Here is a 24393-nt window from a genome sequence, read left to right on the forward strand (position 1 = left end):
AACAGCAAGAACAAAGAAGGAGGCGACTGTGGCTCAGTGGGGAGAGTAGTCATTTTGCAATCCAAAAGTACTGTGTTCGATTCCAGCTTCCTCCTGTCACACGTCGATGTGCCCCTGGGCAAGGCGCTGTCAACCGATTGGCGTATCGGTGTATGAATGTGTAAGTTTGTGAGTGCGATTGGGTGAATGTGGCTATAGTGTAAAGCACTTTGAGTCAGTATGACTAGAGAAACACTGTTTAAGTTTACTGAATGGTTAATTTACCACAAAAAACCAAGCATGGAAGAAGGATCTTGAATGTGTCCCTTTAGACTAAGACCAAAACTTCAACTACCATGTAAAGTTACTATTATCTAGCTTTCCATTATCTTAAAACATTGCCAGTTTAAAGGGCTTCCCTGAAAAACAGCAGATAATACGTAGCAAATAATTGAAAATCGTTTTTATTTTTAAAGGCAGTGAAAGGTCTAGGATCTTAATACATTTCAGTTTGTATGAACCATCTAGACGCCTCAAGTCACCAGAGACCCGTTCGCTCAGTGTTCCCAGAACCAGAAGTAAACAAGACTGAGTTCTGGATTTAACTCCTCGAAAACCTGATATGTACAGAAACAATTTGCTCCTTAAAATCAGGACTGAAAACGACAGTTTACTGCAGCTCTCCCAAAAAATATTTTCTTGTAATTTTCTGTCAGTCTGTTTCAGTATCTCTCTTCAAAGCACTTTGAATAACCTTTGTCTGAATTCTACTGTACAAACACACTTGTCTTGCCTAAATACAGCGATATGGTAAAACAACGGCATTTTTACTTAAGGTCATCATACAATATGCATCTCACACCAGTCCACACCCACAGATGAAATTTAATTTATCATTTAAAAACTGAAGTTGTACAATAGCATCTGAAAGCAGAGTTTTCTGACAGAGCACAAGGCCGACACTCAAGCGAACCTTGCAGGTTGGCCTGGCGGTGGTGATATGTCAAGCCTGACCAATGGCAGAGGGAGGCCAGAAACCATTCAAGCCTGCCATCTGTCTCGAAAAGTAAATTATCAGCAGCCTCAGCCATTATGAATCAGTATACTGTTAACTGTCATCAGCCTATTGGCCACACGGCTTCAACCCCGTTTCTCCCACATGAGCATTTCCAGATAAGCACGTGATCACATGGCCAATCTCACAGTTACTCAACATGCAGAAAACTCACTGAAGGATCTGTCAAGAGGAGCTGATACCCACCTATTGGCTGGCCAGTGGCAGACACCCATACTCCTTCAGAAAGAGAAAACAACCTTAATTCAAAGTTCACCCAGAAAAGGTCAAATGTTATTTAGTTTAAAGTTCAAAAAAGCAAGAACAGCAGCTAATATACATACAATGGCAGAACATGTAACATATTCAAGCAGTTGCTTCCAGGGTTTTCTGTACACAGCAAGCTTGTGTCGCGCTGGTCTGGGACTCGGTCCCACTCACCCTGTGGCCCGTACGCCTGTTGCCAGCCCGGGACCGGCTGTGCTGTCCAACCATTAGCTGCAGTCAAGATTCCCCTGGGCGCCCACTGGCCAGGACCAAGCTGGCCAGGAGCTTTGCTGTCACGAGGTTCGGCTTTCTTTACTTCCACCTGGATAAAGGACGAAAAGGGCACATTTGGCAACACCAGTAAAGGGTCAATGAAATCATTCACCTGCCCTACCAATGATGCTTTACCATAACCTTTTGGGCCAGTTTAAAATCTTTCACTTTATGTTTATTGGATTAATGTGGGGGAGCTACTTAAATTAAATGTATAGTGTAGCCACAATAGCTGTACAGTTATGTGTCTCAGGTACCTGTTAAACAAATTGTTTTGCCTTGAGAGCGTTTGTAAAGAATATCGGCTCCAGATCTTAAAATGTACCTGAGAAACATAGATTTATGTATTTATTTGTTATCAATTGCCCTATGTAGGATAAATACGTTCTAATGTAATGTCATTACTTACCTTTCTTCAGCTAATGCTTAAAAAAAAGGATCTAATTTTTCAAATTTACTTGGAATAAGTTTTGGAGGGGTAATGAATGTAAAGAGAAAGTTGTGTCTTGGTTCTAGCAGGATAAACAGTAAACATGCAGATAGTACAAATGAACAGTCTTTTTAGTCAACATAAAACAGAATCTTCATACTGTGTCAGACACGAGAAAATACTGAAAAATATTTGATCCCAATTGAAAAGTCCGCTGTTGCTCCACTAACTAAACGTTCCAGTTGGTTATGGCACACGGATACTAGCAGCTAACCAGAGCAAAGAAACAAGTTGAGAGCAAGCTGAGCCAACCTGAAATAGACTGAAGGGTTGAGTTATTGGGGTCACCTTGCAGGAGGAAAACGAATAGCAAATTCCACCGTGCTTTAAGGTGTTACCGCCTTCCCCAGCCTCCCGTCTTCGTTCTCTGTCGACCTAATTACATGCACATGTTTCCAGCAGTGGACTGCACCGCCGCCGGCTGCTACCTGAGCGTTTTCTCCCCGTGGGCGCCGCAGCTACAAGTGATGGATACCATGACTTCCGCGTGGTCCCCAACAGCAGAACTGGGATTTGTTCCACAGCTTGATGTGCTCCAGTTTCTAATTTTGTAACTTATATCTCCCAGCTTCCCTCTAGTCCTGACGTAAAGTAAAGTCGAGTCAAGAACAATGGATTAAGTCGAGCCTCGTTTCCTGCAGGAATCGAGGGCAAAGTCAAGACGAGCAGGTAGCAAAAGAGAGAGCACAGGTTGGGCTGAATCATTAAGCAAGTAAATGGGTTTCAAGCAATCTCTATCATTTAATAATCAGTGACACTTTGCAACAAAAATCATGTTTAGGAAGGGAGGTTTTTTTTATTCAAAACATATTGGCCAGCGGGGGTGGGGGTGGGAATTGGATTCATAATCCGTTTAGAGTAAAAAGGTTGAATTTTTTCAGTGATGCCACGGTCCGGATCCTATGAAATTTCTGCTGTCCAATCAAAGTCCTCAAAGGGTCAACTAAGTCAATCAAACTGTTATAGGACCAAGCATTTTTATAAAATGGAGAAAAGATTGCAACCAGTAATGTAAACGGGATTTGCAATTATTTTTGCTGGTACTGAAACGTTTTTTTACTTGTTTAATCCATATTGTCCCAAAAGGCTAAAGAGAATTGTGCGTTTAGTTAAAGAGATCTGCAAGAAAGAAGGGGTTGTACTGAAAACAGAGGGATCGACAACAGTGCCACTGGTAATTTTGTCAGAAAGAATTATTTCTTAACTTGAGTTGATTTTTACCGCTGAATAAATGTAGTGAAACTAAAGAAATAGATTTCTCTAAACTTTCAGAGTGAGATTCTGCTACTCCAATAAAAGCTGAATAAATTTTAAGGTGTTTTGTTCACACTTCCTTCTTACAACTTGTCCTTACCTATAATGACACGCAAAATTAAAAAACAGAACGCCCATCAACGCCACGACACAACAGGACAGCATAGATGTTACTCTAATTAATCATAGCCTTTTCTCTGTAGAGTATCCATTGAAGAAAATGTTTTAGGTGCAAATATTGACACATTTGTGTTGATCAAACCTTTTGGGGGTGAGTTTTTACTCAGCCGAGGCAGCAGCTGGGTGGTGTTTACCACACACAATGAGCCATCAGAGGATGTGCCAAAAAGGTTATGAAGAGTGTTCAAATACAACACCACCAACAAAGTGTTGTTTATGCCTTTATTAGCTTACCTGTTATGGAAGTAAAATAGTCTCATTAGAATCAGACATTATTTAGACATTGAATTTATAACACTGAATTTTTATCCTGTGCAATTATGTGAAATTTTTTTTGTATTTAAAATTTGTCAGCAAAAATTCACCTGCAAATGTGTTGACCTTCTGGTGACTCAAGCCAAAACAATCAGCAATCGATTGAGTCGAGCGTTTTTTAGCCAATCAGATTACGTTTATTTGATCACGTGACACACCATTGCCTTGGGCAGAGGCGAGTTTCTTAACAGTTTGCTGGATAGTGGCTTAATGAAGATCAGTGATGAGATTTTTCTCCCAAAAATATATAATTACAAAACGCCAGGTAATTAACACCCATTTGAATCTCATCACTGATCTTCTTTAAGCCACTATCCAGCAAACTGTTAAGAAACTCACCTCTGCCCAAGGCAATGGTGTGTCACGTGATCAGATAAGTGTAATCTGATTGGCTAAAAAACGCTCGACTCAATCGATTGCTGATTGTTTTGGCTTGAGTCACCAGAAGGTCAACACATTTGCAGGTGAATTTTTTCAGGCGAATTCTTGCAGGTGAATTTTCGCGGCAAATTTTAAGTACAAAAAAAAAAAAAAAAAAACACATACATAATTGCACAGGATAAAAATTCAGTGTTATAAATTCAATGTCTATTCTACTGAGACTATTTTACTTCCATAACCTGTCACTATCTGATATGACTTGAAATGAGTGCAGTTAAACTCCATCCATCTGGATTACCCAGCGAGCTAAACAAACCCCGAGATGTGATATGCAAACAGCTTTTTTTTCGCCTTGTGTTTCAGACTTTCCTTTGATTTTTCCGAGAGCTAACAGACACAGTATGGAGATTTGACTGAGGTCACCGAGTTGAGCTTTATAAAACAAAAGAAAAAATAAATAAAATCATAAAACAAAACATGTTGACATGTAAGTGACCTGCCAACAAAAACATCAGAAAACAAAGAAAGAAAGAAAATAAAACAGAACTGATTAGACCAATCCTTTAGGTGATAGATGGTGTTTTATACTACTTGAATTGTAAATAATTTTCACATTTTAGCACTGAACGCCTGAAAAATATGACAAATATATTATGTTTTGGGTAAATCTACTTCAGACACTCTAAAGGAGTGGTCAGTTTAAACAAAGCCTTGGGCGACAATTGAATCCACATACAGAAGCTAAAAGATCGAGATAAAATGTCAAGTGATGCCAATATTCTGGTTATTTCAGGGTGTTAGATAATACATTTAAACTGCTGATGACGCTGCAATCACAGACTGAACTCTGCTTTACATGATAAACATCACCAGAGCATATCGCCCAAGCCTCTGTTTGATCTTAAGGGTAAAATAAAACTACAACTACACACTTTTTTGCCCATGATGTCGTGAAAATGCATGTTGACAGCCTGGTCCACTGATTGTTCGGCCTCGAAAGTAATAAATCCAAAACCTAGCCAACGACCAAGAGTGAATCAAGGTAGCAGGGGGTTGTGACAACACAAGATGAAGAACAGTATTGGGCTTCAGCAGAGTGAGGATCCGTCAAGGATGAGCAAGAGGCTCCTGGGGTTCGGATGATGTTGCAGACTTGTAGAGCAACACAAATCCAAGACTAAAGCCTGGGGGATTGAAGGAAACCTTTCTCTTTACTGTGCAGAGAAATATTTGGTGAAATGAACAATTAAAAACTGTTTAGGGGTTAAACATGAAGGATGAAAGGTGTAACATTTGATTTAAGGTGTAATATTACAGAATAGGGTCAGTTAGGTCAATTTTTCAGCTTCAGACAAGACTGAGCATTTAGACAATAAATGTCAATTACGGTATTATTACATATTGTTAGTTGGTGCCGTTTCATCCAAACCCCACCTTGATCTGTCCCCTGGTATATTGCTGTGGAGCACACACTCGCAGCAGCCATTGTTAATGCATCACAAAAATATGGAGAAACACAAATTGTAGAATGCCTAAAGCTTTCTCCGAGCTTTCCCAAATTTAGTATTTTACTTTTGAGTCAGCCAGGATAAGCCTAAAATGGTAAATTGCAATACTGCTCACAAAGGTAACACAAAGATACAGGTCACACCTTGGTTTCCCCAAACTGACAATTTTCTAATTTTGCTCAAAGGGTTTCACAGGGAATACACAAAGTGCGCCAAGAAAATCTAAGTTCAAACTGCATCTGATGTTCCACAAAACTTCTCTTCAGAGCGTTAACAAGCCGCAGTGATCTACTTTCAATCTGATCATCTCCGGGCTCTGGCAGAACTGGGTTGAATGTGCATCTCCACTTGGGGACCTAACCTGAATCCAATTAAACGTCCTGTGGGACGAGTGAGATTTCAGAGACCTCAAGTGCAACGCCAGGCTTTCCCACGCCTTCTGCTCTACAGCTATTAATAACAGCTGTCAATGACCCGTCCCCAACCTACATTTACAACCATGCTGGCACCATTAAGAAGTTTGAGATATATTGGTTGCACTCAAACTGAAATGGTAGGACTTTGTTACTAAAAGCCAAATGAAAGTCGGTAATATAAACCAACAATCACAGTTACTTAGACCTTTTTGGACAATCATATTAATCAGAGACAGAATTATCTTAATATGTTTAAAATGTACACAGCATAGATTGCTTTAAATTGCAATTGTGGAGATAATGTCAAATATAGCATGCCTTAACATGCCGTAGAGCCAGGAAAACATTTAAAACAGTCCTAAAGACAAAGAGATGTGGTTTTACAGCAACTAGATTTAAGATGGTAATCAACATGGAGGAGGTTCTCCTGGAGTACTGTATGATGATTAACACCTAAATCCTTCGGCATTGTCCTAGACTTAGCAGAAATTTCAGCCCGTTGTTGGACTCGTAAGTTTAAAATCATACGTTAATTTTATTGGACAAGTGGACTTTTTATGTACATTTTTACAATGATCGTCTTGTTTTAAAATGGAAAAACACTGAACTCATAGCTATATTGTTAAACCCAGAAAGTGCCATGTTAATTCTGTCCTACACTGTAGGTAACGAGGGACTAACAAACACTGTCCATCATACCTTGAGGCATTGGCCAACGCTGTTATAACTGGACAACAAGCTGCCTTAAGGAACTGGGGAAAACACCCCGAGAAGCTCGGATTAAACAACAGGTAACTGAATCTGATAGAGTTGCAGCTTTTCAAAGGATGTCATTTAGGTTCCAGGACATGAAATACGCAATGCTTCTCACTAAACTGGAAGGAGGTCATTAACATACATTTTGTTACAAATTTACTTAGTGTTTTTTTTAGATAAAAACCTAAGAAGGAAAAATCATTCAGTTTGTTTTAAATAAAACTTCCAAATCCATCAGGCTCATTAGTGAGCTTAATAGGGTAGTTTTTCAGACCTGCTTCATAACTCTTCACTATAGTTAATGTTTTATCATGCGTTATATATTGCATTATTGCATCAGGAGGCTACCAACCCTAATTGGGTTTATAAGCTCTTTGTTTTGTAAAAAAAAAACTCTGTAGAACTGGGCCATTTAGTTTGAGTTTTGATCATTCAACACCTCTTTTTTGGTCAATTTGAGATCCTGATTGTTTTTATTAAAAACAAAGTTAATGCTGTTTTTGTTCATTTCTCTTCCTGTGAAACCTTGTTTTTTCACATTAGTAGCAATGTACATAATCATAATGCAAGTCAGGCACATCACCGGCATCTATGATTGATAGATGTTAAAGATAGACTTAGAAAATGTCTTCTAAGAGAAGCTATACATTGCTTTTGGGTTGTAGTTGTTTATATTTTATATAATATAATGATTATAATATGATTTTTTATTATTTTTTCATCTAGCTATATTGAGAGCTACAATGAACTCCTGGAGCTTTGAAGGGTTTGCAAGCGATACTGTGGTCATTTTACTGGGCAAAATAAACACTAAAAAATGTCAAGGTACCTGCTTCTTTTATTCACATCAAGCGTAGCACTCTGCTTTTTCTGTTGATGTGGTTCTTTTTTGGATTGAAAGTTTATTTATTTAGACTGTGTTGTTTTCAAAGTTTGTTTTCTTTCGTCTCTTTTCCTTTTATTCCAAGCAAACCTGGTGATTTAAATTAAAACTGAAATTAGGAGAATATTTGAGGGTACCATCAAAAACTTGAATTTGAAAAAAAGATTTTTAATAAAGAAATGTTGGCCGACTTAAAATTCTGTTCATTTACTCTACAATATATAAATTCAATACAACAATATTACATAAGAAGCCTTTGGTTGCAGTCCAAATCCACACTCTTGTATGGGCTTTCCTTCATAATACTGTCAAGGCTGCGGTTATCCCCGTTGCTCATAAACCTTTTTCTACCAAATGTCCATTAATGTTTGGTTACAGCACTCTGAACAGACAGCTTCTTTACTAACAAACTTTTGTAGCTTACCCACATTGCGTAGATTTTTCTAATGATTCATTGGGTCATATCATGGCAACATAATGTTTCAGTATTAAAACAATTATTTTTCATTCGTCTTAATTCTTTGTTAATCTGAATTTTGGGTTTTTCTTAGCTGTAAGCCACAATCATCAAAAAAATAAATGTGTTAAATAAATCCGTGTGTAATGAAACTTTTAAGTTTAGTAATTGAAATAAAATTAAGTTTCCAATGATATTCTAATTGACTGAGATGCACTGTGTTGCATTAATTTCGTTATTAAAATTAAAAATGTATCAGACATACAGTATATAGTCAAAAGTTTAGAAACCTGTTTACTCTTAATGAGGTTTGTTTAAATATTGTGAATGTTTGACAGTACATGATAAATTCCTTGTTCAACAAAGAGATCTGAATCCACACCACAATGAATGCACATATATTACCGCCAATTTACTCACATTTATATGAATAAATGTACGCCACAAACAACAACTAGCTTTTCTTATATTAACGCAAAACGAGGATCTGATCAGCGCAATTGAAAATGCGGTGCCAGTTTTCTACCTATAAATAATAGAAATAGTTAGAATAAATGCATTAAATATTTCATATATACATGTCCACCAGAATAACCTGATGGAAAACCCTCAGAAAGTCAGTTTCCTCTGACCACTGAGCCCAGCCTGAAAACCGATGCACTTTGTGTACACCCCGTTTTAAACGAAGTTAAAACGAAGTGCTTTCACATTAGGCCTGTACCTCTGTGTTACCAGTCAATGCACAGTAACCTACAGGAGAAAAGGCAAATCTTATAAAAACACGGTTAATCACATTCAAACCATTCACAAGAAGAAGGGGGACAGAAGAAAGAAAAATAGAAAGGGCTTACTTACAAAAATACTTAACTTTCTACAAATGGGAAAACATACTACGCCATTCAAGATACAAGTATAATTACTTCTAAATCAAGGTAAAGAAAACTTATTCCAACGTTTAAAACATATAATGTAGCTTTAGTACCAGAACATGTTAATACTATTGAAGATTATATGACTGTTACAGATGCAGAACATCATCTTAAATTCCACTGACAAACTATTCTGGGTTTCTCCCAACAGTGGATGAATGGTGTCATATGGTAAATGCACGTAGCGGCTCAGCGCCCGCTGCATCACTGCTATGTAGGATGAATGTCAGTGGGCCGGGTCTGACACCAGCACAGCTGGTGGGACGGGTCTGATTCCCAAAGAGACCGTGCATGCTTGAATTATCCACACATGTCAAAGGCTCATCATATATTTATGACTTAACTGGACAGATATAAAAGTCACTAATTTCTGCAATTGGAAAATGGGTTAGAGAAACTTTTCAAGCCGAAACCATTTAGACTAAAAGCATTGTTCCTGTGGTACCAATCCTATATTTACCATATGGATTTTGGGCTGCGAGCCGCCTCTCTGAAGGACAAATCCCTCTTTAGATACTCAAACTGTTCTCAATATGCCAGCTGCACACTGTGATTAAGTACTGTATTTTTTTGGAGCACCTATTTTTCCACAATCTGTCTCCTTATCAGGTAGCAGTTGCTTTTAGCTCCCAGAACGCATTTTATTAACTTTTTCATCAAGTGCATGAAACCATTTTGTTTGTTGCATTTTAGGAGGGGCATTTACCGGTTTATAAAAAAGAAAAGAAAATCACACCTTTGTTAATAATATTTCATAAAGCTATACAGCAGCATGCGTAATTAATGCCACTCTGGACACGGATGTGCATTCATACAGGCCATGTGGGATTTTCTAATTTTGCTAATTTCACTACAGATATTAATATACCTTTAAATAATGCAAGGATTTGCTTCCTGATTATTTATTTTCTATAAAGCATAAAATTACAGTAAACTTTAGATAATAAGACATTGACTTTGTTGCTCAGATCTGTGAAAGTTAACAAGTTGCTCCAGAAACAATAAATATCTGAATGTCGTTACAAAGTTAGGCAGAAAAACCAGATAATTCTGAAGTCTGCATACATCCAGCTAAAAGTTAATTTACTTTGCATTAACTGTTGGCAGCTATTAGCTGCCGGAAGAAACAAATTACTCAAGTTTCCTTATGGATCCAGCGAGGATAAAAACATCTCCAAAGAGCCTTCTTCGTGCAGTTAGGTAGTCCAAAATGCAGTTACATTTAAGATTTGGTGATCATGGTGGCTGAAGTATCCCAGCTTTACCTTCACTGCCCTCTGCTTCCAGCAGCTGAGAACTTTCTGAGGCACTGAAAAACCTGCTGTCTTTAACAGCACGGTAAAACCACAATGGTTTCATTAATATGATTTTAAAACAGTAACACTAGCCAACAGCTAAAACCGCTTTTTAAACATGGTAATCAATAAAGCTAATAATGGTTACATCACTACAACTTAAAAGCTGGTTTAGAAGGCTGAATGAAATAGAGAAAAAACCAAACTGATACATAGAAGATCCCAAAATCTCTCCCTCAACATGTTCTAATGCTCTACGATCCAATATTGCATCGGCTACTCTTTGTGAAAGAGATCTTTTATAGCAAATGTGACAAAAAAGTATTCACAATTTGCTACATTTCTGTAAAAGGTTACCTGTGCTTTGCATCCTTTAACAGAAATATGGAAAGCTGCAGAGCTATAAAACAGACATGAAGTTCCACTGCATGTGTATTAAACATGTTAGAGGACTAATGTATACTTAGGGCCCAATGGAGATCCTTCAACAGCTGCAATAAAATACTTCAAGTCAACGATACAATCTCATTGACAAGAGGTTGTTTTTCTAAAAGCCACAGACTGTGCTTTACAGTTAAATTACAGTTAATCATTATGGAGGCCATGTATGTTCTGAGGTTATTGTCCTCCAATAAAATAAATAGCTTCCTTGTTCTGTTTCATCAGTGATTTAATTTTCAGAAAATTCAATCTGAGGAAAATCACAGGAAAGGACTTGTTCTCTACCAAGGTCATAGCCAACTCACTACAAAGCAAACCCCACTATAGCCATATTACGTCCAGGGAACAAGAAAAAAGACAGACCATGTGGCACAGTTTCAGTTGTGAAATGATATGAGATGATCGCACATGTTAGTAATTTTTCTATTAATTTAATTTTGGAAAACTGAAATTCTTTTATTAAAAGGACACTACAGTGAAACATTCCGGGTTTATTGTAATCTGCTTTAGTTCTTCAGTGTGCGTTTAACATACAACTCCTGCTGCAGGGTAACGTGTTAACTGAATTCAATGAAAATGAATAGGTTGTGATTTTTCCCTTTGGGCCAGAATAGTTTGTCATGGGATTTAAGATGGTGAGGAATAGAGCGGGAGAAAGAAAAACGGGATCATCTTTTACCTCGGGGCCTCTGCTTCTCCGCATCATAGATCATTACCACCTCTGTGACCTTGAAGGGGACAAAGGAAAACAGGGGCTCCATTTAGAAAAATGGACAGTATCTCTTCATTTTCAATTTGATAAGATTGTCCCCTCCCAGTTACCATTCCTATACAGTGCCAGGAAAAAGTGTTTGCCCTCTTACATATTTCTTCTGCTCTTCCTTTTCTGTCACACCTAAATATTTCAGATCAAACCAATTATAATGAGACAAAATAACATGAGTAAATACAAAAAGATTAGATTTTCTAAAATAATTTCATTCATCAGAAGGGAAAATGCTATCCAAAGCAACCAGGCCCTGTGTAAAACTATAATTGCCCAGTTTGTTAAAATATCAATTAACTGTAATTAACTATAAAAGATTAGTTCAATTTTACTTACCACAACCAACCCTGTAGCATCCAGAAACTCGTAAATAGAACCAGTAAAGTAAAAAAAGCAAGAAATCATGACCCGATCTTAATAAATTCATCTGGTGTAAAACTAACAACACTTCAGAAAAAGAACATCATACTGTTGGTCAAACACAGAGATAGTATGATGGTCTGGGACAGTTATGCTGCTTTAGGACTTGGACAACTTCCAATAATTGATGGAACCATAAAATTCTGCTGCATAACAAAAGATCCTCAAGGAGAATATGCGGCTATCAGTTTGTGACCTTAAACTAAACCACACTTGGACACTTACAGCAAGACAATGATCCAAATAACAGCCAGGCCACCTCTGAATGGTTAAAAATAAATAAAATTAAGTTTTTTGGGGGGTTAGCCTAGTCAAAGTCCGGACTTAAATGTGGTGGACAACCTTGATGGCAGTTGTTACCGCCGAAGGCGAAACACTCGAGGTTACCAGGTTCAGGAGCAATTCATTTCTCACAAAGGGGCAGGTTGGCTTGGCAGCTTTTCTTCTTTTAATAAATGAAATCATCATTTGAAAACAGCATTTTGTATTTACTCAGGTTATCTGTGTCTGATAGTACCATTTATTTGACGATCTGAAGACTTTAAATGGGCAAAAGAGCAAAAACAGAAGAAATCTAATGGCCAAATACTTTTTCAGGGCACAGCATACCCTAATGTGACTCAAATAACAAAAATGGGCACTGCATTTGGTGATACTTACCACTCCAAATCTATTAAAATAGTCCCTGAGTTCTGGTTCTCCGCAGTTATGGGGAATTCCACCTACAAATATCTTCTTAGATTTATTGCTATCAGCTTTGCTGCCCTTCTGAAATAAAAAAGCAGGAGAGTGGACGGATTTGATACCAAAGTGTGTTAAAGGATCACTTTAGTAGGAGGGGGAGGTCAGTAAGCCATCATCTATTTAGACAGTGTAGAAGAAATTAGGCTCTTCTACTGCCCTGGGGTGTAATTCTTAACATGTCATGTCAATGCAGCTCAGAGACCACAGCATCTTCCACTTACACTCAGCTGCAGAGCATTTCACTGCTGCTGTGCACAGCGATCTGGCAATAAAGGCAAGAGGCTGCTTAAAGAACTTATTTTTTACCAATTACATCTAGTCTGTTCCAAGTGAAACCAACTGAATGACTTAAAGGTAGTTAGAAAGCTAGTGTAAAAAAAGAGACTTTACTCATAAATGCCTCTGACATGTACAGCCAAACATGTGACTTATAAATTTGTTTAATTGACAGAAGAAAAGTCTTTAAACCCTACGAGGGACAAAATGACTCCAACTGATCTGCAAGGGGTTTTGTAGCATTCCTGATTGATCTAAACATTATCAAAGTTGGAGCAAAATTATTTCGCCCCATCATAAACTTCAGTTGATTTTCCAATCCTGTGTTATCTTAAGTCAGAGAAGACCACTCCTGTGGCAACATTTCACATAAGATTGCAACACTAAATCGCCTGTTTGTGTAAAAAAAAAAAGGTAACAGAAAGAGATTGTGAATCTAAAATTATCATTGTGCTACAGAATGGGAAAACACTTTAAATATTCTGTAAATATAATCTTTTAATGTGTAATTTTATGACAAATGAAATCTTTACCACAGGGCAGCTAGACGTTTTGCAGACTTTGATCACCAGTAGAGGTCAATAGAAGAAACAGGTTCTTAAATGCGTCTGTGATTCATTAAACCTCCAAAAATATTTGTAGTATTTTCAAAGAGGTTTAAGCCTGTGATCTCGGGAGAAAATGGGCCTTAAAAAAATGAACATCAAGGTCTTAAGGCCCATCAAAATAAATTATAGTCAAGCCACAGGGGTGAGGAGGATGGAATGGAGAGAGAATTATAATCTGAGCTTTGATCCAGCAAAACAAAACATCTAACCTAGCCTCCTCAGAAGTAATCAGACTCCTCTTACCCAGCCCTCCTTGGTTCGAGACTTTTCAGGCTGCATTCCTCTGGGGGTACATGGCTTTGGGTCAATCTGACGGGAGAGGCGGAGAAAACATTCTGACATTCTCACAGAAAAGCACCTTAAAATGTTCTCAGATCTACTGCGGTTTACAACTTGTGATAATATACAGAATACTGACAAATCTTAATAAAATCGAAAATTATCAAAAGGTTCAGACGTCCGCGGACTTGACAGTTGTCCAGTAAGCGGCAAAAGGTCATTGCTAAAGAAGCGGGCTGTTCAGAGTGCTGTCTTAAAGCATGTTAATGGAAAATCATGCAATGTGCACATGCTGCACAGATAACTGCTGCCCTGAGAGGACTGTAAACCTGAGTCCATTCAAGAGTTTGCAGGAGATGCAAAAAAAACGTGAACTGTGGTTGAAGTCGGAGTTTCAGGAGCCGCCACCACCCAGACATGATCTGGAAATAGGCCACAACGGCCCACATTCCTCGTATCCGACCACTCCTGAACCAGCAATGACATGAGAATCATCCCAGGTACGGTTAGGGAGAAAAAGGACTGGAATGTTGCTCAGTGGTGCCAAGTCCTCTTTTTAGACAAAAGTAAAAGTCGCATTTCATTAGAAAAAAATCCTGACCACGTCCAAGCTGCTTGAGGTCCATTGGGAGGTTAAATCTAGTCTGCTGGGGTTGGTCCCCTGTGTTTTTGAAAATCTAAAGTCAGCAAAGCAGTCTACCAGGAATTTTCAGAGGAGATCACCGATCACATAAAGCTTTGTGGAGATGCTCATCTGATTTTCAAGCAAGACTTGGCACCTGCAAAGACCGCCAGAAGTACCAAAACTTGGTTTAATGACCGCGGTATCACTGACTGACTGGCTAGCAAACTGCCCGGACCTAAACCTCATGCAGAATCTATGGAGTACTGTGGAGAGATGGATGAGAGGCACCAGACCAGGCTGCAGGTCACTATTAAAGCAACCTGGGCTTCCTGAACACCTCAGCAGAGCCACAAGCTGATCGCCTCCATGCCACGCAGCACTGAAGCAGTCGTTCTTGCAACAGGAGCCCCCACTAAGGACTGAGTCTATAAACTCTACAGTACATGGAGATACTTATCAATAGACCAAAATCTTTGTACAAAAAACATTTTTTATCGCTGTTAAAAAATGTTATAATTTTATTTGAAACTGAATATGGATTTTTCATTAACTGTAAGCCATAATCAACAAAACTAACAAGTAAATAAATCCTTGAAATAAATGCATGATGAATCTCATTACTTGAATTTAATTACTGAAATAAATTAACTGATCTTCTAATGAAACTCTTAATTTATTGAGGTGCACCTCTATATACTGAAAATGGGTAAAAGACGTGATTCTTCTCCACATTCATTATAGCGTCACATTCCACTCATTTGACAGGAAAACCAACATTGGTCCGCAAGATCATTCCCACGTTCCTAATTCATTCACAGCCAAAAGAAAATTTCTCTTTTTCCTACTAATGGAAGATATGAAATGTTTAATGAAATGTTTAAACACAGTTAGCACAAAGCAGAGTGATTTTACAGACGGTCAGCCTCAAATACTCACATTTCTTCCATCAAGATTATGTGGCTTTGTCTCCAGCACTGTCCGTACACAATTTGGGTCTTTGAACTTAACAAAGCCAAAGCCTCGTGACTGATTTGTAGTTTTGTCCTTCATAATGACACAATCTACTACCTCTCCATACTGTGAGAAGTAGTTTCTCAGTGTTTCTAGGAAAACAAAGACAGTCATTACGTTGAGGCCTCACAGCACAAAGATATACAGCCATGACTTATATTTAACCTGCTTTCATTATGATACATAAGCATGGAAATATGTTTAGCACTTAAACTTGCTCTGGAGATGTAACAGGGACAAAAAGAAGTACATAGCTTGGTTCCACAAAGTATCCTGGGCTGCTAAACCCTGAAAATCCCCACCCATGACCTTGAATGTATGTTGTATCAGATTACCAGGGATCGGACTATTTACATGAAAACATGAAATTAGGAGAAGTCGCATATAGAAACTCCCCAAGAGCAAACAAAGCACAGACATAGTATCATCTTGCACAGGGCCAAACATGCTACCAACCACTGAAAATCCAGCACACACCTGCAGAGCCAATTCAACCAAGTCGAGCAAGTTTGAACAACTGAGAAGTCACTTTGGAGAGTTAACATAATTGGTTTTCTTATTGCTGAAAAGCCCTGGGGCTTCGGCGCAGAAGAAACCACAGAGTTACGCGGAACTGTGGTGCAAATCTTAAGAGTCAAGGAGGCAGTAAATACAGACGAGCTCTAGTGCTAAGCTAAAACAACGGCAAATAAAACATGAGCCAGTGAAAGGATTAAAGCAAACCTGCTAGGCATCTCCTGTTAGGTCTGAATGGAAGGAGGTCATAAACCTAAACACGGCGCTAGGGATTAACAGTTTCTCCTAAAAAACATCATGTGAAAGTATTAGAAAAATGCATCTCTAAACAAAATCAAACTATTTATGCAGGAACAACACTTCCTTTCAAAAAGACAATCATCTACATTTACTAGATAATATCTACACAGAATTCTTTGAAGCACTCAAAACAGAAACTAGAACCTAGCAGAAACAAAGCAGTGTTTCCTGCAGGGCTTTACTGAGTAACTGTGTCAGCTTTTGTCATTTCCTTTCCTCATAACAGAACAGACAAACAATGACGACAACAACAAAATAATAATAATAAATAGAGATACACCTATCAATCAACACATTTTACCCTTGGTCAAATACTAAAAGATCATTTTTCCTATTCATTAAATGCATTAAAATTATAAATCCAATCAATTTCAGTAAATAAATGCATCAACCAACTGCATGTACTTTAATAGACCTTTTTTGATCAAAATTAGGGACTGCATAAATGGGGATTATGTTGTAATTTATTCACATTATTTTGGATTCTAAACTGCTCCCTCTATCAAACAACCAGCACTATAAAATGTGAGTTTTGATACTTAGAATAAAAGGTTGGAATTGGTGCCTCATACCTTAAAGAATAATTGAAATCGGTATCAGCCAGGAAAAACCTGATCGGTGCATCTCTATTAATACATGAAACTAAAAATCAAGTAATTATATGATATTGTCTGCACCATGATACATCTGTCTCACTGCTTGAAAATATTGCCAAGGGTAATAAACATGCCTTACTTTTACTATGAGCTCTGGTTCTGTATAACTGATACTATCAAAACAGATTATGTAATTAGTATTAGTTCAATTTAGCAACAACATTGCTATATATTTGTGACCAAATCAGAGGGTTTATTTTATCAAGTTGTCTGATTTTCAGGTGTTTTTATTTTGCATCTGATCAAAAAGAATGCAATGTTAATAGAATTCAAAAATTTATGTTTATCTATAGATAACCTACCTTCCAAATATAAACTGACTTGATAGATGAACATATCAACTAGCCCACTTTTAACTATATTTATATAAAACAAAATCATGTAAGAAAGATACCTTGTTGTTTTAAGGCAGAATATTATCAGTCGTTTCTAAAGGTTAAAATAATCTGCAATAATGAACATGACTTTCTGGCTGATTAGAAAGATTATTACAACTCATATAACTGACATTTATTCAAAGCACTAAAAGGGTAGAGCATTAATCAAAGATTGATAATTGAATGTTTCAGGGCAATATCTGCAAAAAATAAGAAATAGAAAAGTATTTCTAAAATTAGGCTTTTTTTATGTTGGATCCCAACTTTTCACACAGTAAATAAACTACCTACAGAATATCAGCTTTTAAAACATCGTATTTTAATCTTCATGTAAGATGTTGGATTCATTTGAAGTTATTTTAATGTTCTTTAAGATGAAATTATCTGTTCTGACTAGAGCTGCACAATATACTGAATCACAATCATCATAGCAGTGTCAACGTGTTCAATGTCGTAATCACCAAGGGCTGCTTGCATGCAGCATTTCATAGGGTATCATACACCATGCAGCCAAACCTTATTGCCAATAACATATTTGGCCGGTTGGATGAACTTTTAGTGTCCTTTATTGCCACATCCGATATGGATCTAATCAGGAAAATCTCATAAAAATAAACACAGCCCAGACAAAAAAGAAAACATAAGATCTCTCTCTTCAAAGACATTGCTAGTTAGTGACCTGATTTGTGAAAATCAGATTGATTTATTTTGCCTCACAGAAACCTGGCTGCAGCAAGAGGATTATGTTACTAAAAATGAGTCAACTCCTACTATTTAAATTTTCACATTCCTCGAAATACTGGGCAAGGAGGCGGAGTAGCAACCATCTTTCAGTCTGATTTATTGACTAGTCCCAGACTAATCAATAGCTACAACTCTTTTGAATATTTAATCCTTAGTTTTCCTCATTCAAATTGCAAAGCACTAAAACTACTTCTGTGTGTTGTTTTGTACCATCCACCCAGCCCTTACTCTCAATTTTTGGATCAGTTTTCAGACCTTTTATCTGATTTAGTGTTAAATACAGATAAAGTTACTATATTGGGGGATTTTAACATTCATGTTGACGCTGAAAGTGATAGCTTAAATATAGCGTTTAATGCCATCTTAGACTCAACTGGCTTTGCTCAAAACATTAACAAACCTACCCACCTTTGTCTTCATTCTCTGGACCTTGTGCTGACATATGGCATTGAGTGTAAAGACATAATATTTCCTCATAACTCTGTCCTGTCTGACCATTTCTTAATAACCTTTAAGTTTAATTTAACCGAGTACTCCACACCTGAAAGAAAATTTCATTACAGTAGATCATTATCAGGCGATGCTGTAACAACCTTTAAAGAATCTGTTCCACTTTTGATTTCCTCATTATCACTGAAAAACACAGTGGAGGGCAATAATTCTGTTTCTGCCCCTCCACAAATTGATTCTTTTGTTCATAGTGTTACTTCATCATTGCGTGTTGCATTAGACAATGCAGCCCCCTTGAAAAAGAAGGTAATTGTTCATAGGAGGCTGGCTCCTTGGTTTAATTCAGAGCTGCATACTTTAAAGCACAATGTTAGAAAATTGGAGAGAAAATGGCGCTCTACACAACTAGAGGATTCCTACTTAATCTGGAAAAATAGCCTACTGTTGTATAAAAAGACACTTCGCCAAGCTAGAACAGCTTATTTCTCATCATTAATAGAAGAGAACAAGAATAATCCTAGGTTTCTCTTTAGTACAGTTGCTAAACTTACACAGAGTCATAGCTCTGTTGAGCCATCCATTCCCTTAGCTCTCAGCAGCCATGACTTTATGGGATTCTTCTTAAATAAAATTGATTCTATTAAAAAGAAAATCTTTGACATACTCCCGAAGATGATTACTTCATCCTCAGCAAGTGAGACAACATTGGAAGTAACTGTAGAGCCTGGTCTGTGTTTGGACTGTTTTGATCCTGTGGATCTTCCTGAGTTATCAGGAATATTAGCTTCATCTAAACCTTCAACTTGTCTGTTAGACCCAATCGCAAATTATTTAAGGAAGTGTTCCCTCTGATTACCAGCCCCCTTTTAGATATGATTAATCTATCCTTAGTAAATGGATATATACCACAGGCTTTTAAGGTAGCTGTAATTAAACCTTTACTTAAGAAACCTTTGCTTGATCAAGATGCTTTAATAAATTACAGACCTATATCCAATCTTCCATTCTTATCTAAAATTCTTGAGAAAATAGTTGCTAATCAAATGTGTGAGCATTTACACAGCAATGACCTGTTTGAAGAGTTTCAGTCAAGTTTCAGAGCTCATCATAGCACTGAAACAGCTCTGCTGAAAGTCACTAATGATATTCTTATGGCCTCAGATAATGGACTTGTGTCTGTTCTGGTTCTGTTAGATCTCAGTGCTGCATTTGATACAGTCGATCACAAAATTATCTTAGAAAGGCTGGAATATGCTGTAGGGATCAGGGGAACAGCACTAGGTTGGTTTAAATCTTATTTGCCTGACAGATTCCAGTTTGTTCATGTAAATGATAAATCATCTTTAAACTCCAGGGTTAATTGTGGAGTACCACAGGGTTCAGTACTTGGGCCAATTCTCTTTACTATATATATGCTCCAATTCTCTTTACTATATATATGCTTCCAATAGGTCAAATTATCAGGCAGCATGGGATACGTTACGCTGATGATACTCAGCTTTACTTATCCATAAATCCTGATGAGCCCAACCAGTTAGATAGACTACAAGCATGTCTTGAAGACTTAAAAACTTGGATGACTTAAAATCTTCTGCTTCTAAATTCAGACAAGACAGAAGTTGTTGTCTTTGGACCGGAGTCTTTAAAAAAGAAACTGCTTAGTCAATCACTTAACCTGGATGGCATTAAATTGTCAGTCAGTAAGTCATTTTCTACTGCTTATTCCATAGTGGGTCGCGGGGGAGCTGGTGCCTATCTCCAGCAGTCTATGGGCGAGAGGTGGGGTACACCCTGGACAGGTCGCCAGTCCATCGCAGGGCAACACACAAACAACCATGCACACACTCATTCACACACCTAAGGGCAATTTAGAGTGACCAATTAACCTAACTGGCATGTCTTTGGACTGTGGGAGGAAGCCGGAGTACCCGGTGAGAACCCACGCATTAAATTGACCTCTGATAATAAAGTAAAAAACCTTGGTGTTAATTTTGACCAGGACATGTCATTTAAATCCCATATTAAACAGGTGTCTAGGATTTCCTTCTTTCATCTCCGGAACATTGCCAAAATTAGAAATATCCAATCCAGGAGTGACTCTGAAAAACTAGTCCATGCATTAGTTACTTCAAGGCTGGACTATTGTAATTCTTTACTATCAGGATGTCCACAAAATGCAGTTAAAAGCCTTCTGCTGATCCAAAACGCTGCAGCAAGAGTTCTGATGAAAATTAAAAAGATAGATCATATTTATTCCTATTTTAGCTTCCCTTCATTGGCTCCCTGTTAAATCCAGATTAGAATTTAAAATTCTTCTCCTCACATATAAAGCCCTTAATGATTTAGCTCCATCATACATCAGAGATCTGATTGTTCCATATGTTCCTAACAGAGCACTTCGTTCTCAGACTGCAGGTTTACTGGTGGTTCCTAGAGTCTCTAGAAGTAGAATGGGAGGCAGATCTTTTAGTTATCAGGCTCCTCTCCTGTGGAACCAGCTCCCAGTTTTAGTCCGTGAGGCAGACACCCTGTCTACTTTTAAGGCTAGGCTTAAAACTTTCCTTTTTGATAAAGCTTATAGTTAAGAGTGGCTTAGGTTATCCTGAGCTATCTTCCTTATTTTTTACCTCCATCTTCTTCCCTCCCTGTTGGTTGGAGTAAGGGGGAGTCAAGTTTAGCCTAAACCAGCTCAGTTATGGTTGAGGTGCAAACACACCCTCCATTTCTGCTACCTGTATGACTCCCTCTCTTTTCCAATGGTTATGGTCAATCTGACAGAGAGAAGTATCCCAATCGTTGTGGTTTTTAGTATAACAATGGCCATCAGTGGGTTCTAGATGGACAGACTGTCTACTTTTAAGGCTAGGCTTAAAACTTTCCTTTTTGATAAAGCTTATAGTTACAGTGGCTTAGGTTATCCTGAGCTATCTCTGTAGTTATGCTGCTATAGGCTTAGGCTGCTGGAGGATATAATGATTACTTTCACCCTCTTCGCTACATTCTCACACTACTCTCCAATTTTGCATTATTTGCTGTTATTTCAGCTTTTAACTTTGTTCTCTCTTTTCTCTTCCTAGAAGCTACACCTGGCCTGACTCTGTGTCTACCTGTGACACCTTTCTGGAGAGGGGAATCGTCTGAGCTTCTGCTGGCAACGACTTAATGCTCACCCTTTACTGATGATCCACATGGCCCTGTCTTTTAGTGTTTAACCCTTTCTCTCTCCTAGTCATGGCGATTGACTGAGCTTAACTGTTACTAACTCTATGTGCTCCCTTTCAGACTCTCACCTTGAAAACTGGCTCAGAGTTTGTATGTTCTTTCTTTCTAGATGAAACAACTAAAGGAGCTACATCCATTAACATTTACTTTTCCTTCCCATAGAACGTACTCCTGGATCAGTGCTTCTTTGTTCTTTTTGTGTCTCTGCTCTGTTCTCTCAAACCCCCAGTCGGTTGTGGCAGATGGCCGCTCACACTGAGCCTGGTTCTGCTGGAGGTTTCTTCCTGTTACAAGGGAGTTTTTCCTCTCCACTGTCGCTACATGCATGCTCAGTATGAGGGATTGCTGCAAAGTCAACGCCAGTCACTGTCCACTGTCTCTACATGCTCATCTGGGAGGAGTGAATGCTGCAAGTCACTGACTCGATGCCATCTGCTGAGTTTCCTTAGATAGAAAACCTTTTTATCCAATTTGAATAAATAACTGAATCTGACTGCACTGTTCAATGGTTAGAATTAATTGGAATGTATGTACCTGACTTTTATGAAGTGCCTTGAGACGACATGTGTTGTGAATTGGCGCTATATAAATAAACTGAACTGAACGGATCTTAGTAACCAAGTAATGAGGAATTTGTGGGTTTATTGAAAATGATATTGTCATTGCAATATTCAACAACAATATCACAATATGATGTTATCCTAATATTGTGCAGTTCTTGCTAATGTTGCTTACATACCAGCCTTCTTATAACAGGACGTACCTTGTGTCGTACTCCAGTCCAGTCCACCTACAAAAAGTTTCCTAGAAGAAACAGACCAAAGATGATCAGTAATTATAGTTAAAAAAAAAATAAACTAAGAGGAAAAGTCAGGCAAAGACAGAAAAAACGTCTCTACCTTTAACCTGTTAAAACATAAAACCGGAGTTACTTATATGCGGATATAACATTGCAAGTTTACAGTAAAACAAACACACAGGCTGCTGCAAGATCAGGATATAAACACACGGTGCTACGCTTGAAATCACCGCGTTTAATGTGACCCGTGTTGAGTTTCGCTATTCGCCGCTGGTGCCTCTTTGCTCTAAACACTGCATGCCACCAGATCGACAATAAAGGTCTTTTATATGAAACGTCCTGCCACGTAACAGAACCGTGACGTTAGGAGAGCCAACGCGAACGGAGACAGCATGAGCCGCCAGCCCTCAACCATAGAAGCCTGTCCAGAGCGAAGCAAAGCCGGCGGAAGAACGCCTGCTCGGCTCGCTGCATGCGGAGCACCCGAACTCCCGGTACTGACTGAATTACCGTGCAAGTTCAGGGTCTATATTTAACCATTAAACTAGCTTCCTGGTGGAGATCACCAACACAACATGCCAGGCAATGAAGGTAAAACTAAGAGCTCGGCGCAGAAGAGGATGCTCCATTCTCCAGCAGTGCCCGCTAAATGTCCTAGCCGCGGCGAAGTCGAGAGCAGACTTTCGCCTCGCTGCCGAGCGTTAGCAAAACTAGCTCTGCTGCTCCGAGCTAACTAGAAATAAGTGACAACAGTGAAACGGACTTGACAACTGACGTGTCCCTACCGCAGGTGAACAAGGTCTAATTCGTCATAAGCCAGAACACAAACAACTCGCCTACTTTGAGGACTAGTTTCACTTTTTAGCCGTGTTTCCTCCGGCTTACTGAAGCTAACCAAGCTCGCTAGCCACAGCTAGCTGTCAAATGACAGCTTGACATCCCAGCGCCCAGACTGCAAGTTATAAAACAGCTTAAAAACGTCCCTCTGGGATCACCGTGAAGCTCTTTTGAGCATATCTTACCCGACTTCATCTCCGACTAAGTTGTTGTTCATTTCTGAGGCTGTGGCGCTGGACTTTGGGAGCTGTGAGCGGCTTCTCGCTTCAGTGCTGCCCCTCTCAGACTGAAGGCGGAGGAAGGTCACTCCGCTTTTTGGTTCAAACTGTTCTGCGCAATGACGACGCTGCAGGGGGCAACAGCCTTTAAAGGGACATTCCACTCAAACACCCGCACTTTACGGTTCATTAGAAAACCAGAACTGTAATTCACTTTACTGTGCCTTGCAATAACATTGCATTCTGCACAGCTGCAACACAGTTACACGTTACAACCACAGACGTCACTGTTTTTTAATTGGTTTTTATGTGATAGAGCAACAAAAAGTTGCATATAACTGTGAAGTAAAAATGAAAATTATATATGGTTTGCAAATAATCTGAAAACTGCCTGGATTTGCAATTACTCTAAATAAAATCCAGTGCAACCCTGGCTTTCAGAAGTCATCTAATTAGTAAGCAGAGTTAATCTATTTAATTCACTTGTAGAACCACAAAGACATGGCCCTCCACCTAAACTGACAAGTCGAGCAGGGAAGGCAGAGGTGCATGGTAACTCTGGAGAAGCTTCAGAGATCCACAACTCTGGTGGGAGATTATTAATTTTGTACTCCACTAATGTGATTTTATGCAAGAATGGCAAGATGACAGCCAATGTTTGGAGAAA

The 24393-nt window shown here is 38.5% G+C and overlaps 1 protein-coding gene across 5 annotated transcripts in view; it reads right to left on the reverse strand.

Moving 5' to 3' along the window:
• dazap1 (DAZ associated protein 1) overlaps nucleotides 1-23861 on the reverse strand; it is a 35859-nt gene extending 11998 nt beyond the window's left edge. For 2 of the 5 annotated variants that reach the window (XM_047374537.1, XM_047374540.1), the window contains exons 1-9: nucleotides 23694-23854; nucleotides 22636-22676; nucleotides 15533-15699; nucleotides 13936-14001; nucleotides 12725-12832; nucleotides 11558-11606; nucleotides 5126-5208; nucleotides 1475-1622; nucleotides 1241-1273 (exon numbers count right to left, since the gene is read on the reverse strand). In XM_047374537.1, coding sequence (XP_047230493.1) covers nucleotides 1241-1273; nucleotides 1475-1622; nucleotides 5126-5208; nucleotides 11558-11606; nucleotides 12725-12832; nucleotides 13936-14001; nucleotides 15533-15699; nucleotides 22636-22676; nucleotides 23694-23725 — 727 coding nt within the window. In that variant the 5' untranslated portion in view covers nucleotides 23726-23854. Of the gene's footprint in view, nucleotides 1-1240; nucleotides 1274-1474; nucleotides 1623-5125; nucleotides 5209-11557; nucleotides 11607-12724; nucleotides 12833-13935; nucleotides 14002-15532; nucleotides 15700-16330; nucleotides 16409-22635; nucleotides 22677-23693 lie in introns of those variants that run through there. The other 3 variants (XM_047374541.1, XM_047374536.1, XM_047374539.1) reach the window with 3 other exon arrangements.
• Between the last annotated feature and the right edge of the window lie 532 nt (nucleotides 23862-24393).

The sequence above is a fragment of the Girardinichthys multiradiatus genome, chromosome 9, assembly GCF_021462225.1.
Source record: "Girardinichthys multiradiatus isolate DD_20200921_A chromosome 9, DD_fGirMul_XY1, whole genome shotgun sequence".
Classification (NCBI taxonomy): Eukaryota; Metazoa; Chordata; class Actinopteri; order Cyprinodontiformes; family Goodeidae; genus Girardinichthys; species Girardinichthys multiradiatus.